The following is a 16,410-nucleotide window of genomic DNA, read 5'->3' as shown; positions in this document are numbered from 1 at the left end:
GTACTTGTATTTGTTGACTGCAGCTGTGGCTTCTTTTGATAAGAGTATGTATGACCTCCTGTCGCCTCTACTGATCTCTAGTGTAGATGTATTGTAGACTTGAGTATGTGAATGTTTGTGTAGGACTCAAGATTTTTGTTTCGAATTGACATTCAGGTTTGTTTGTAAGTTCAAAGAGTGTACTTCTTCCATTAGTTTTCCCAGTATAGTAGTAGTTTATTATACAGTAGAACCTTTAAGGTGAAATACAATCTGCTCCCAGATGGCGAAGGTCTTGTGCGTAATCATGCATGGTGGCAGTTCAAGGACTCAGAGTCTACGCAATTGTAGAGGCATTTTTTTTTTCCTTGAAAATGTGGTAAATTGGAGAGTTGTTCAGCCTCTGGGACGTTTCCATCTCAGAGGTTCTACTGTAGTAGTTTCTTTAAAAGGCCTTCTTGCTTCAAATCTTGCTCGCTAAGTTTGCTTCTTCTCTGACTTGTACCGAAGGCTGACTCTCACATTTGAGTCTTGTTCTGTCATTTCAGACCACAACTGCTCTCTTTCCTTTCCTCGCTTGATGCCAGGCAGTGCTACGCATCCTCCTTCTTTAGGTATATACAACATGTACTTTAGCTCATGCTCCCTTGTGATGCCATCTTCAAGTACCTGAACTTTCAATGAACAATGAGATTGCATGCAGCGAGTCGCTTTTCTCAGTTGGAGTCGGGCGCCAGCTCTGCTTAAAAGAGGAGTAGATGTCACACGCGCCCACCAGCGCTACATCGACTCTTCATGAGCCCAAATCCAGCTCTGCTTAATTAAGTCTGGGAGACCGTGGTTTCCTTTTTTAACTGTCATCTCGAAGGGTTTGTGCTGCAAGCAGCACTGTTCTCAAACTGCAAGGGGTATCCTATTTGCTTCTGCTAATCCTCTTTTCCTGCCTTCTTTCTCCCTTTTCTGTGCCTGGTGGTGTTTTCCTCCCCCTCCCTGCTGTATTTTCCTCTCCTCCTCGTTTCTTCCTCCTTTATCAGTTCCAGGCCTGTTGAACATAAGCTCTTACGTGAGTGACACCTATGCCAAAATCAGCTGGACTGCCAGGGAGGAGCAGCAGCAGGACTCGCAGCTTTACGTGGCTTATATGAACAACCGTAAGCTTCTTTCGACAGCTTCACACTGACAGAAGTTTTAGGTGACATTGATACAAATGTATCTAAAATAGGACTTCAACTTTTCCCCATTGCCTCAAAATGGTACATTTTTAAGTTAGATTATGGGATATAGTGGAACCTCTGAAGATTGAACACGGTCATTTTCAGAATGCTGTTTCGTTAATTTCAGTGATCACATTGTTGGAGGGGAATTAGTGAGTTACTGTGCCCCCATTCCCCTGCCCCATACAGTGTAGCCTTTTCATGCCAAACTTTATCTCAATTTTTTAAACACTAGCACTACCAGAATTTTAAAACAACTAGATCTCGCAGAGCCATTATTTTGACGTCTTGCGCTCTCGCAGTCACGTGGGGTGTATTTCCACAAAGGAGGTTCAATAAACTGTGAGAGCAACCCGACAGCGAGTTGACATACCCTCCGATAGGGAACTCTGCGTCTTTGGTTCCAGTCCAGCTAATTCCAGTGAGTTATATCAACGCTGCGTATCTCACCCTGACTTACACAGTTAAAAGACCACCTCAATGGAGCCCCAATTCGTTGAGGCACCATGGCAACGGGGAAGCCGAGCGCGGCGCCGCCCTCTGCTTCCGCGTTGCTTTTCTTTTTTATTTTATTTTTTGCCCCTCTCAATCGAAAATCTTAATGTGATCATATGTCGAATGTGTCTTTATAAAAAGGCGGCGGGAGAGAGCTGCCCGGGTCAATGCGTAAATTTTTATGTATAGTCCTTTGCTATCACACTATTAGAGGGGAAACCTGTTGAATGATAACTCATTAATTCATTTCATCCTGTGAGGGAGAAGCGCACTTGATTTAATCTGAAATATTATATATATATATATATATATATATATATATATATATTAGGGCTGTCAAAGTTAAAGCGTTAATAGATTAATTAATCCCAGAAAAATGCCACATTAATCACGTATTAACGCAGATTAATCGCACTGTTTTTTTTGTTTTTTTTTGACCGCACTTGAGCCTTGAACGTAACAACGGATGGTTACATTGATGGCTACATTATATATTAGTGCTGTCAAACGATTAAAATTTTTAATCTGATTAATCACACTTTTTAATTTTTATTAATCACGATTAATCAGCTAAATTACTTGCGTATTCACGTAATATAAAATAAATACAAAATACCGTAATATTTTGACAACGCATTTTATTATCTGAATGTCATTTGCAAACATTGATTAAATACGCAAATTACGCAATTGCATGAATGTGTGTATTCAAAACCTTACAGCATCATATCAATTGGGTGCAATTCAGCAATTATTAATTAATTAAACGCAAATTACTTTCGTTTTATCTAATGTCCCGTCGGGGTGTTTTTTAGAGCGAAATTTACCACCGAGCACACCACCTGGCTCACACCCGCTCATTTTAGAACAACAGCCGTAGGAAATGCCGTGCATTGACCTCATCACTGACCTGCGCAACATCCAATGTAACCATCCGTGGTTACGTTCAAGGCTCAAGTGCGGTAAAAAAAAAAAATAGTGCGATTAATATACGTTAATACGTGATTAATGCGACATTTTTCTACGATTAATCTATTAACGCTTTAACTTTGACAGCCCTAATATATATATATATATATATATATATATATATATATATATATATATATATATATATATATATATATATATATATATATGTATTATGGTTTCATGGATCCATGTTACTACGTTAACTGACCAAGAGCTTAAATGAACTCTTTTTATGAAACAGGCTAGATAGTTACCTCTTATCCTCTGGTTTCAGTTACGCAGGGAAAACGCATAATTTCCTACTTTTCAGGGTTTCTTTACCCAGATTTCTCACTTAACCCGCTTTATGAAATACACAAAGCCTCATATGGTTATTACTCATCGTTTTGAGCAGCTAATAAAGCCCCTCTCTGCTTTTTAGAGGCAGACGGGTGGTGGAGCTTTATTGATTTAGATTATCAGGCTTGTACTGCTAAAAACGTCATGACTCCATCACATCTAGCAGCCTATTTTATACTATTAAGTTTTTACTATACCTTGAACTGTGTCGCGACGTCCTTTTAGCGGAGGTGGGCTGGTCTTGTTCACACTTGTCTGAAACTCCCGAGTGTTCCAACGACCACGTATCGTGATTCGGCAGACTCTGTCAACTTCTTCTCAGAAAATAGCTGTAAAGTCTCCTCTGTAATGTATTTTTTATTTTATTTTTATTCAGCATGGTGCTCTAGCTTGTATCCAAAGCCAAAGCCTCCATGCTGGTTGTTGTTATAGAAGCCCAGCGGCGCCAACTCCGGAAACCGAGTGGCGCAACCCCGCGGTTCACAGCGATGTGAAAGATGTACATTGAAATGAACTCAACCGTCAAATTGACAGTTGCGTAGGTAAAGTAGTAATGACTAAATAAATATGTAAATGCATTTATTAAACCTTCTATACAGTGCCATAAAACTAAAAGATTAATCAAAACAAAATAAGAAAAACATTGTTGAACATATGCACATGGTCAAATTACAGTACAACAAATACAGTGATTTGTTAACTTAATTTGGTAACAAAAAGTAGACTTGTGTTGGCGCAGGTGGTGTTACTCAATTTTGGTGAATTTGAAGGGGTCAAAGGAAGACAGATTCAGCATCCCACGAATGTATGTGGTACAGGCCCATGTATTTTATTCATAAATATGACAAAAGTGTATAATCAACCAGAATCATTCTAGAAATCAATTCCTTGAACGAATTATTATCATTATCATCCCCTGACTATAGGGGATGGCTATAAGAGGCGAGTGTACACATGGATGCAAGGCGGTCTCTAGTGTGCCACATCACATGCACAGATGACTCAGTCATCCGCAAGGAGAGAGCAGTTTACTTGTACAAACGCACTTTGTGCGTGCTAGTCTCATCTCTCGGAGCCCAGCATGTCAATTTCTGCTGACACAATGTCAACACTGTGTGCGCACCGTTGACCGTCCTGATTTTAAACATAATGAGGGCAGCAGCTTCGATTGGCCGGGAGTGGGCCGCGTTCCATCTCACAACGATGTAAATGTACTCTTTTCTCTGCGCTCATCAAGCAAAATACCAAAAGAAGTCCACCCATGTGCACTTTACATGCTGAGTGTAATAAAGCGTATAATAAACGGAACTTCTGCTCTGACACTGACACAGGTTCATTTATTTTTCTCAGTTCAAAATAAAAAAATCCCAAAAGGAAATCTAAATGACCAGTTACAGCGTCAAACTGTCACGATCATAGAACTTTAAGTACTTTTTGAACATTAACAATGACACAAGTGTAAAATGATAATTATAATTGATGATGAGAAAAAAAACACAACAAACTCGTTTACAATGACAACAAGCTGAGATCACAAACACATGCAATAGTTGATTGAACTGAGTTATCACAGCGGTGTTCAACTTTCGGGGTTCCACTCTAGCAGCATGCCTTTATTTTTTGCCAGGATGACTGTTTAAGGTGGAAGTCAACCTTAAACATGTCTTGACAATAATATCCTCCCTAGTCTAAACATGAAATTCTGATTCATATTGCATTTCTGGAATACGAGTTAAGCAGCAAAATCCAGACATTTTTAATCCATCTCGGCGTCGGCCATTTTGCCACTTATTGTCGACTGCAGATGGCATCACATTTGCTCAGAGCTCAGGCAATGACCAATCACAGCTGACCTGTTGAAACTGAGCTGTGATTGGTTGTTACCTGAGCATGTCATTTTCACGTGACAACAAGAGGCAAAATGTCTGCCTTTTTATATTGATAAAAGGTGCTGGATTTTTCTGCTTAATTCATATTCCACTTACAAAATATTAACCAAATTACCGTATTTAGACTCGTGGGGCTGCATAGAACATATATTGTCCAAAAAAAAAAAATGATTGACTTCCCCTTTGACTTACTGCTTGTGCACTTGTGCTTGGCTTGTGTGTAGGGGATGGTAACTGGCGAATATCTGAAGCGGTAAACACGTCTCAAAGCTTCCACATAATTGACGGGCTCAAACCGGGGACGGTGTACACAGTGCGCCTCATGGCCAAGACTTTGCTCGATAACGCTAGCATTTTCGAAGACGTTATCCAGACGCAAGTCACAGGTAAGGGGCGACAAACTTGTTTTGTGACGTCAGTAGCGGTTAGTGCCTGATGTTGTTCGTCTGCCATTTCGAGCCAGCCCAAGGCAAAAGCAAATGAAGCACCTGCTTTGGGACCAGCGACCAATTGGCCCCCCAAGAGCAATTTACCGTCAACACATTTTTACACTGTTTAAAGATGAATAGTTTCACTTTCTATTTGATGTTTTTGTCACCATGTTTCATGTACTTCTGTTCAGTTTTATATGTGTTTTTTTCATGGTACAAGACGTTCTGATATTCCGCTGTTCATAATAAGCGTTTTACTCAACGCATTTAATCCCGTTATTGTGAGCTGCTTTCTCACTGCAGCTCAGTTCATGTTAAAATGCAACTGCCAAAAGATTTACGTACATAATTTGCAAAACCTTCAGCTCATTATCTTGTTTGAAAAACATATAGTTTGATGATGTTAACAAATGACATTGACTTGGACTTTGACAAGCTTTGTAATTGTTCGCAGGTGTGACAGGCCAACAGAGAAACATATCTACTAAGGGCTGGTTGATTGGGACCATGTGTGCTGTGGTGCTCCTCACGCTCATTGTCATCACCGTGTGCTTTATGCGGAGAAACCAAGGTGGCAAGTATGCAGGTACGCCGCCGCCTGGGAGACAAGACATGCTCGCCATGGACAAAGGTCAGTTAGTATTTCACCGGGGTTTGCTTTAGGGTCTGCTGTGTCTTTTTTTGGAAGTCAACCAAAATGTTGCTCTGCCTTGATTGACATACATCATCACCAGCCACCTTTGTTTGGATGAAAATTACCGTATCTGATTACCTTTTCACCTTTGTTTTGGTTGACCTCCTGAAAGAGTGGGCCTCCACCCTGAAACCCCAAACTCTTTGCATCATGCATGCATGTTGCATGCTTGCACAATATTCAGTTTGACTCCAGTGAATAAACTGATCACGACAGGCATGAACTCAATTCTCTGTCCTGAGAATTTAGTCGCACGTGCAGCACTACATTATTTTTTTTTTATTTAACAACCATTTACTTTTTTTGCACGTTAATGACGTGTTATGTTATTCCTTAGGAACAAAATAAATTAGATTAATTATGTGGAAGTATTCCTAAATCACCTATCAAAATGCAATTGTGTTAAGTGACGAGAAAAATTATACATTTCAGTCAATATTTCATTGTTTTGTAAATTTTGTTTGTTGTGTTTGTTAAAGATGCAATCTTCAAGTTGTAATCACTATTGAAAATACGTCATCCTCCTTATGTAAAAGTAGTGTTGTCAAAAATGTCTTACTGTACTGTTGAGTTCATATTGTTCGTTCCCACGCCAGTTAGTTGTATTTAGTGGATGAATATACTATAGGTCTTGAATTTAAATAAAGAACGTACAGGACCCTGTTTTTGTGCCCAGCGCAAGTCTAGCACGAAACACAGTCCAACTGTACGCATGGGTGGCGTTTTCATCCATTTGGTAATTTCTTCGATCTGCGGCATTAGAAGCAAGTGTTAGCGTGAGCACAGCTGACTTGCTTCCCAGCCCGTGGGGGCAGCTCCTTTCATTCCCTTCGAAATCAGCGCAGAAGAGGCGGACAATCTTCATGGATGGAATGGAGATCGACGTGCAAACATTATGTTTATAAGGGACTGCAAGCAGAACTCAACTTCACTTAGAGACCTTGCACCTCAATCATCCGTCTCTGAGGAGGAAAACTCCAATAAAGAAAAAAAGATTATAATCATAATAATGTGCTCAATAAATTGTTTTCTACAATGATTCAGAAAGTTCAAAGCAGGATATTGTCCTATCTATGAATGTATGATGGCGTATGCCATATATGTGCCTGGAGCACAGTACCTGTCCTTGCACCTCGATCAAATTCACCAAAATCACATTACACCACCTGCCCCACAACTTAGACCTGCTCTAAGAGGGAGCCTAAAATTTAGTCTACTATCAGGCACTAAAAGGATGGCTCGGGCTGCCAAATTGCCAATCATGATCATTTGAACTTGGCTTATACTACCCTGAAAATCAAGACGTGCCAGCTTTTACGACAAGTGCACGTGCGTTGTACACGGAAATAGAACCCAAGCTGTTCAATGTGTCTTTCCTGAGCCTGCAGAAAACCTGAATTATGGGGTTAGGATGATTTTTATTAATGAGGACGTTCGACCTATACTATATATATGTTACTTCTCTACAAAATACTGTACATTGCATTGCTTAGTTCCTACTAAATTCTCAGCAGAACAGGCTTTGACAAGCTAGTTACTGCATGTAGAAATGGTTTTGCATGCCCGTGTCAAGCGTTATTTCTGAATAAAAGTCTTGTCAAGGGGGATGAGGCGGTTTCGACTTCTCACCTGTGCTCCTGCACCCGCTGGGCCTCAATGCTTCCTTGTAGCAGAGCGATACTCATTCTCCTCACATGTGCTTTATTTCCTCACAAGCTGTCTTCTTCCTTGCAACCCACCTCAGCGTGGGTAGCTTTTGACAAGTATTGAAAAATTTCACAAGCACTTTTGGACCTCCCATCTTTGCCCATCCAATTCTTTCTATAAAAACCTTTCTTCTGTTCAGTTCAATTTCAAGGCAAGTATAGATAAAAAGTAAGGGAGAATAGAAGCTCTCCGTGCTAACACTTGATAGAATGTTTACACACGCCATATGTCGTTATCCCCAAAAGCTTTTCACTCCTGTCTTTTGAAATCTAACTCTGGCATGCACTCAAACGCTTTTGTGTGTTTTTTGGATTATTTTAGCTTGAATGTTAAGTGGTGCTTTACTCTTTTTGCAAGTATTGCCGGCAGAAAACTAACACAATGATTTATTACTGTTTTGAGCTATCCTACAGTGGGCACACATAAGAACCCGATTGCATGAAATACAAATTGGATATTGCAGGTGTGCAGATTGTGACTCCTGCCAGTCCAGATAAAACAAAACCATCTTTGCTCATTGTTTTGACAGTGAAAGCGAAGGAAGACCTTCACCCTGACGAGGAGTCGCAAGCAATGAATGAAGACACCTTCTGTGAATACAGGTGAGCTGCAACATTTGATTTTAAGGAAATGGCCATTGGTTATTGTGTGGTGAGCCGGCAGTGCCCATTTGGCAATAAATGCAAAAGCTACGCAAAATCATGAAAAAAACATCTATTTCAATATAGGGCTGGGTGATATGGCCAAAAAATAAAATCTCATTTTTTTTCTGTCATTCTGTACGATTACAATTTTAATCGATTTTAATCAAAAGTTTTAAAAAAACAAAAACATTTAAACAAGGTTTGATTTATTCAAAAATTAATCTTGTGCAAAATGTTCAGACAATAACGTACTCTAATTTTGAATCAGTTTTAATGTAAATTTAACATAGCTTGTGCAAAAAGCTACTCATATCTTTTGCATAACTTAAATGCCACATAGTTTGTGGAAAAAAGCTACTCACAGCTTTTGCTCAACTTAAAAGCCACACATAGCTTATACAAAAAAACTACTTATGGTTCTTGCATAACCTAATTGCCACAAACCTTGTGCAAAAAAAAAACAAAAAAAACAAAACACTACTCATAGCCTTTTGTTCAACTTAAATGCCACATACATAGCTTGAGCAAAAAACTACTCATAGCTTTTGCTCAACTTAAATGCCACAAGTAAGTAGTTCTAACAATTGTAAACAGTTATTGTAAACCACAGATCCAGTATTTTACCACTTGTGCAAAAATACAACTCAACTCACAATAGCATTTGTATATAACAGAAAGTCAAGATCAACAGCGTAAAAATAATCAACACCACCTTTTATTGCAATTAAACTCAAATTCCTTGCAAGAAAAACTAGCCTGCCAACTGACTCTGGCAAAAGACAAGCTCTGGTGCATGTCACAATGTTTCCTCCGGTACTAAATACAGCTCAAGTTTGTTGTTTCATAGTGTACGTGTACTTATCTTTGCTAGCGTTAGCCACGCCGCACTCTCGAAGACGTGAGCATTCCTCCCATTCTTTCGGATGCATTTGGCGCAAGTGCTGGAAGAGGTTAGTTGTGCTGCCTGCTATTCTTCGTTTTAATAGCTGTTCGGCAAACCTTGCACACGCTTGTAGTTTTTTTCTACGTCGCTCTTGTAAAAGCCGAACCAATTCCATACAATCGACGTAACATGAGTCCCTTTTCTTGGTTAGTCTTCTGGAGCAGACATAATGTGTGCGAGTAGGCAGCGTACCGTTTGGCCAAAGTAGCTGATGTGGGGCTCCGGGTGAGGGGGGTGGAACCCTCACTTGCCTTCGCTGCCGGTTGGCGTGGGTTGGCTTCCCCGCCTGGGAGACCGTGTAAAGGCCTCAGTATACTTCTGCGTCAGGCTCACGCGGAGACGTTACAGCGGAGCTCCACTCCTGCGTTTGCCTTCAAACTTGTGCACAATGCACATCACATTAATTAATTAATTTGTTCATTAATTTGTGTGTGTGTTTGTGTGAGTGAAAAGAAAAGGGGAAAAAAAAAACAGGCGTGATGTGAACTGCCTGTACGGCTGTTGCGGGGTCCTTTGCGTTTTCCGATGATGTCACATACCGCAGCTTCGCTATAGTATGGTGACGTCATCAGCAAGCGCGCCAGCCACCAAACGAAGGACCCCAAAACAACGAGCGTAAACAGAAGCGAGCCGCTCAAGGTTAGATGATGTGTATTTATTTATAAGCACCTCGATTTCACGATTTAGCTCATTTTCACATCATGGTACTTTAAATGGACAAATTAATCGAATTAATTCGATTTATCGCCCAGCCCTATTTCAATATAATTTTATTAAAACTAGTTATGACTGTGTTAACCTTTCAATTTGATATGCTAACATAAATTCAAATCTCCTCATTAAGGGGAGGGGCTCATTTATTGACGTGGCACCAAAGAACTTTGTGAACATGTCAAAACGGCAAAAACTCTTTTGGGGCACAGAGAAGAAAAAAAGAATAGCAGAGGAGGAAAAAATGGAGAAAGAAAGATTAAAGATACCATAATGAAATGAAGCGTTAGTTGTGCTGCCCAAGTCATTTAGCACAGTGTCCTGTTAAGTTCATGGTCTTTAATTGTTACTCAATTTTAACAATGGAGATAGGCAGGTTAGTACTTTTTTTTTCTTTTCTTCTCTTTTTTTTTTAACTCATTCGCTGCTATTTACAGGCAGCTATATTAATAATATAAAACTGAGAGGGCTGGCACTGATTGAGGTAATGTCATGCAAGTAATGAATGTGAATGGAACTCTGATGGAGACGAGCACCATAGAATTTCTCACCTTTTTGGGCCAGCCACAATGGGTATGGCCGGCTCTGATTGTGTGTAATGAAAAAGCTACACATTGGACACGCTTTCATTTTCTTTCACTGTCATTTCTTTCTTCTCTATCCAAAAAAGCAAACCGTCCGTTCATGAGCTTTACGAGGACAAGCCTAGAAGACACTTTTCAACTTTCCGTCATGAAATTGGCTAGGTAATCACACGGTGTAGAGCAGACTAGTTGGACTAGGACCCCATAGATGTGTTGTGCACCCTTTAGCCAGATACAGACCCTATAAATTGGTTGTAGTTTGTGTATTGCTTGTGGCGTCAGTAGTTTATTGCAGTGCTTTAGAATGTGCATGTATGTATTTGTGTGCCTCTTACTTCATGTTGTATCATTCACAATAAATATAAACAGTGCATTCGGAAAGTACTCACAACATTTCACTTTTTCCACATTTTATGTTACAGCCTCATTCCAAACACAACACCTAAACCTAACACCCCATGCAACACCCCATAATGACAATGGGAAAACTGGGGGCAGTGGGGGGTTGGGTTATTTATTTATTTATTCATGTATTTATTCACAGTTAAAATAGTAAACTATGACATCACATAAGTATTTGCAGCCTTTGCTTTAACAAGCTTCGCACCTATCTTTGGGCGTTTTCGCTCATTCCTCTTTGCAATAGCTCTCAATTCCATAAGGTTGGATGGGGAGTGTCGATAACATTTGTCATTTTCAGTTGTACCGCCCAACCAGAGATGTTTGATCTGGTTCAAGTCGTACAATAATAAAGTGTAATGAAGTCTTTGTGTATCACAATTTCATGCTTCAATGCCCATTGGCGCTGTGCTCCTTTTGAAGTGTGTGCCTTGATTTCCTGGGGCCATTATAATCATGTATAATATCGAAGAAGAGTTTCAAAACTACAGTATGTGCCTTAGTAGTGTCCATATGTGTTGCTGCACTGTTTGTGTTCAAACAGTTGTTGCTTAAAAGGATTATAAATAGGGCAGAAGAATGAATCAAATTCAAATTTAAGTTGCAATGTAGTAGAATATAATTTTCAAATTGCAAACGCTGCAATTTTTTGAAAAAACAAAACAAAACAAAAAACACTCTTCATTTCTGACTGTCGGTAGGCTAGCCAAGCAAGCCTTTGTCCTCATTTATGAAGAGTTGCTTGTCAGCTGCTACTTGTTATGGCGTTCACTACATATTGGCTGAGTGACGACACGTATCTGGAAAAACTCTTAAATTGTGTCACGCGTAAGCCTAGTTACTAATGTACACTCATAAAGAGTGAAATCATACTTCACTGACTGTGTCAATCAAATCTGTGTGAAGCCAGAGCTCTTGTACTGGCTTCCAGGACACTGCGTTGTTTCAGTAAACCTAATATTTTGAGCAGTGAGTGCATATCCACTCTTTTGTACGAAGGTCATTTTCCATAACTGCAGCACCATCAATTTTGCCATTCTGTGTGGTGGCATGGTCATCTGTGTGCAAGGAGCAAGGCTGATAGAGGGGGAAAAATGAGAAAAATGCATCTATCTTTCAGCATCTCCTCTTTCAGCACCAGAGACAGCACCATTTACTTGTCAATACACAGCCCAGTGAGGCCACTTTATTTTTCAAAGTCATGGGCTGGGGTCAGAGATCTTAACCTGTGCAGTCCACAGGCAGAAAGGGATCAATGAGTCACGCAGACCTAAATCACATATCCAAGTGCAAAAGCCTTCCGCAGCAGCACTCTCTCTGCCACACGGGGCTCGAGATGGGTGGGCGGAGGGTTAACATGGCAGATGCATTGGATGATTTGGTAGTATTTAGCTCTGTATGGTAGCAAAGTTGAATTCCAGTTGGGAAAGAAAATGCTGGAAGCAGTTCGCCTAATGGACAAATACACTCTTTAACGGGCACTCACTTTAGATTGAAATTTCAACTTGTTCTAATATTTGGATGTCTGTATAACAGCGAGTAAAAAAAAGGTTGCTGCCTTTTTGAAACTGAGAGCTACTTGTTGGCTAATCATTTGTGTGAAGTGCTACCACTTTGATACACTTCTGAAATAACAAATTTGTTCAAATCACCTTTAATAATGTTATTCTTAACAATATGTGAAGCACTGATCATGTTCATAATTTCCCACGATAATCGGAAAACATATATCAATATGCAACACTTTATTTCTATAAAACTGTCGATGTTTAAAGTTTCATATACTCGTACAGCATTCCTCAGAAACCACAATGTCCCATCACTGGTGAGCAATTTTTAAAGCAGGCCCGCTGTTAATGACCTCTGCTGCATAAAAAAAAATATATTATCATAACAGTAATCACCATTAGACTGTATATTATGCTGGAAAGATCAAATAACACAGCTGTGAAGCCTTTTTTTCTGCTAAAAGCAGAAGAAAATGATTCCTGGTTTTATACTCTCTTGGCCACACCACACAGGGTGACTTTTAACTGAATTTAACTAATATGTGTGCCAAAAGTGTCATATAGAAAAGGAAGCCAAGTAAATGTAAGTGAAAGGTTACAACAATATAACGGCCTAGCTCACGTCATCTATTGTATCTAATTATACGTACATACAGTACGAGGCCTAATCTAACAACTTGCATTTCAGCATATCAAACACACATGACCATTTTAACTCTTTGACCGCCATAAACGTTTAAAGACGTTCAGTATAAACCTAGAATTGGCCGCCATAGACGTTAATTGACGTCTACTATGTTTTTTTATGGAAACGGGTGGAGGAAAGCCTTGGGCAGCTGTGCTCCAAGTATCAAGCCGATCGGGTTACTATAATGAGTATTCCTGGCCACTAGATGGCTGTGATGAGTCTTTTGGACAAGATCGGGTAGGAGACAACAGTAGAAGAAGAGAGGCGGAGCTAGAGTGTTGAGGGGGAGAGAATGGCTAACTTGGCTAAGGGAGTCAAAAAGGCTACAGATGGCAATCAGCTCACGCTTGATCCTTATTTTCAAAGCTCAAAAGCATCGACCAGTGCTCAAGAGCACAGTGATGACGGAGTTAAGTCATAGTTGAAGCGGTGACGCGGCCGTTTCGACCACGTCCTAAGGCCCCACCGGCTAGCGATGCTAATAACGTCCTAAGGCCGCACCGGCTAGCGATGCTAACACCGGAGAAAAGTGGTGCACAACTGAGCACGTCTGCACAGATGACGTTTCATCGGACGATGACGACTACTATGGGTCCGATGCAAGACAGTCTTCCAAAGTACGTGAAGGTAAGCGCTAACATGCTAAGAGATTGCTAGTAAGATTACTTTACTAACTTTTCGGCGATCTGCTAGCAGTGAGTGTAAATGTGCTGATATACACTAGAACATCTATTACCTATACAAACGTGAATGTATGTTTTATAGATCGTGCTCACAGCAACGTCCGACCGCTGGTTCTACGACAAAGAAAGGTAAAAAAAACAAAAAAACAAAAACGTTTTCAATACACCGCAACAAGCTCCCCCTCATAGGGCCCAAAGTGAACCTTCTCACAGTGAGCAGAACAAAGGTAAAAAGAAAAAAAAAAAAGATTCTCCACAGCTCTAATAAAATATTTGATGGTAAACGTCTTCTATAATTTACAGAATGTGCATCAACCAATACATCGAAGAAAAAAAGGTAAACATGCGCACACACACACACACACACACACACACACACACACACACATTGCATCACAGTGCTCTAAAATAATATATGATATTGAAATGTATATTTGCAGATCCCAAAGATTCTGGCTGGCTTGAAGTTGATGAATTCGGCTGGCAGCCAACCATCTTCCCCTTTGCTGCAAAACCAGGACCAAGGGATGCTGCAGCAGAGCTGAATTCCCACCTGCCAGCTGACATCCTGGAGCTCTTCATCACGGATGAACTTCTCCAGCACATCGTTCATCATACCAACCTCTACGCAAATCAGTCCATGCAGAAGCAGACTGACAAAAACTGTTGCGCACGTGTAAATAGTTTGCAAAGAGTTTTCCAAATTGTTTGTTCGGATTGCTACTGTAGCATGTAAATAAACTTAGTTATTTTGCAATCAAAAAACATTTTATATTGTTGGGGTAGTGTTTTATAGAAGTTTAGGTGTTTATAGAATCACTCATGCAAAAAAAAAATTGCCAAATTCACTAGAGTGCATGAAATAACATCGTTTCACAAAAAGCTTGATTTCTCCGTATTTTGGAAGAAAATAGAGGATTTGGGTGAAACGAAGGTGTTTTCTATTGTTGATTACTGAAGATCCGAATAAGGTAGAAACAAACTTTTTTTTTAGATGAAAGATGAGACTTCAATCTTTCATTTGGTAGTATCCGCGTTTCCATAGTCCTAACACAACATTTTCTGTGGAGCTTGAAAGATCGGTAAAATTCTGTAAATAAGCTGGCAGTATAGGGGTTACCTTTTCCGAAAATGGCTGGCAGTCAAAGAGTTAACTGTATTTATATTTTAGACATTCCCAGTGAAGAAGTATGATGAGGCTGATGTTGCTTAAAAATGAAATATGGATATTTTTTGTTGTTGTTTTGTTTCTGCTATTAGGGCGTGGGCAGATATACATTTTTTTTCTTTATCTGGGGCTTAAATTATTTTAAAAAAAATCACATAATATAATTATAAATATTGATTGCCTCACACACGCTATATACAACAAATGACACTGTACATTAAGGTTTAAAGCAGTTAACCAGTGTCTTTACAAAAACTATGAATTAAGAACTAGCACATTTAACACGACTTGTAAATTAAGCACGGCCAACACTGTACCTCTGTACTCATTGCCGAGTACTGTAGATTTGCCATTACCCCGGGTTTACACCGGATGCGGTTGCGGTGCGGTTGCGGTGCGTTCCGGCGACGCAAGCAATTAGATTCCATTCATTCGAATGGTGCAGTTTACACCGCTTGCGGGTGCGTTGCATGTCGACTGAGTCTCAGCTGCGGCGAGGAGAGGTTTATATTGGAGGTAGAAAGCCACAAAATAAAAGTCCACCTCTCTTTCTGCTTCTCTGTTGAGCACAGACTTTCTGTGTGTTTGTCGTTGTTTTTAATGCCACATGATCGCGCGCGGTCACGCGAGACACGGCGGGAAGTGGTCGGCGACGGAGCTGCCGGACCGCAGCTGTGCGGAGCCGGTGTGGATTGGCCAAAAAATTGACGCGTCCGGAGCACGCAGTCAAGACGCACCGCACACGCAACCGGTGTAAACCCGGGGTTACCATGGCAACCAAGGGCAGAACTAGGGTAAGGCAAGGCAAGGCAAGGCAGGGTAGAGCCCAGTTCACATAAATATTCAATTTGATTTTCACTCGCTTGTGGGGGCAACGCTTCATCACCAAGCCACTGAAGTATACTTGACAATTTGTGTAGCCGATCCATGTAGACGGCACATGCAGCGGACACTTCGTCAATCATACTCTAAATCTCCCGCCACCCCTACGTTGACAATTTAGCAAGCATTTGAGTATCTGCTTACCTTTTTGCTTTGGAATATTAGTGTTTCAATGTACTGGTAGTATGCTTTTGAGCCAAGTCATGAGCGTTGAATTGGAACATCACCATTCGGAACAGAACAGCACATTTTCGAAAATAGGCAGCAAGAAAAAGTTTATTGGTGGTTTAATTTCACGCTATGCCAAAAGGAAACTTTTTAAGAGTAAATAAGTTTCTGAAGTGTCATTGTTCGTCGCTGTTTTTTGTTGTCGGTACCGTGCTGACAGAAAGGAGAATCGATTGGATCCCGTTTTGCTTGAGATTACTGCTTGCTGTTTTTGTGACAATGACGTGTTTGTTTGTACACACACAAAAGAAA

At 40.3% G+C, this 16,410-nt stretch overlaps 1 protein-coding gene across 10 annotated transcripts in view; it reads left to right on the top strand.

The window, feature by feature from the left end:
- LOC144014603 (neural cell adhesion molecule L1-like protein) overlaps positions 1-16,410 on the top strand; it is a 53,524-nt gene that overhangs the window by 31,383 nt on the left and 5,731 nt on the right. The window contains exons 24-31 of one of the 10 annotated variants that reach the window (XM_077514688.1): positions 24-44; positions 528-593; positions 1,014-1,130; positions 5,113-5,274; positions 5,774-5,950; positions 8,250-8,322; positions 10,689-10,764; positions 14,321-14,579. In XM_077514688.1, coding sequence (XP_077370814.1) covers positions 24-44; positions 528-593; positions 1,014-1,130; positions 5,113-5,274; positions 5,774-5,950; positions 8,250-8,322; positions 10,689-10,764 — 692 coding nt within the window. In that variant the 3' untranslated portion in view covers positions 14,321-14,579. Of the gene's footprint in view, positions 1-23; positions 45-527; positions 594-1,013; positions 1,131-5,112; positions 5,275-5,773; positions 5,951-8,249; positions 8,323-10,688; positions 10,765-14,320; positions 14,580-16,410 lie in introns of those variants that run through there. The other 9 variants (XM_077514689.1, XM_077514687.1, XM_077514685.1 and 6 more) reach the window with 9 other exon arrangements.

This window comes from Festucalex cinctus, chromosome 2 (assembly GCF_051991245.1).
Source record: "Festucalex cinctus isolate MCC-2025b chromosome 2, RoL_Fcin_1.0, whole genome shotgun sequence".
Taxonomy (NCBI): domain Eukaryota; kingdom Metazoa; phylum Chordata; class Actinopteri; order Syngnathiformes; family Syngnathidae; genus Festucalex; species Festucalex cinctus.
This window is presented reverse-complemented; position numbering and strand designations above follow the sequence as displayed.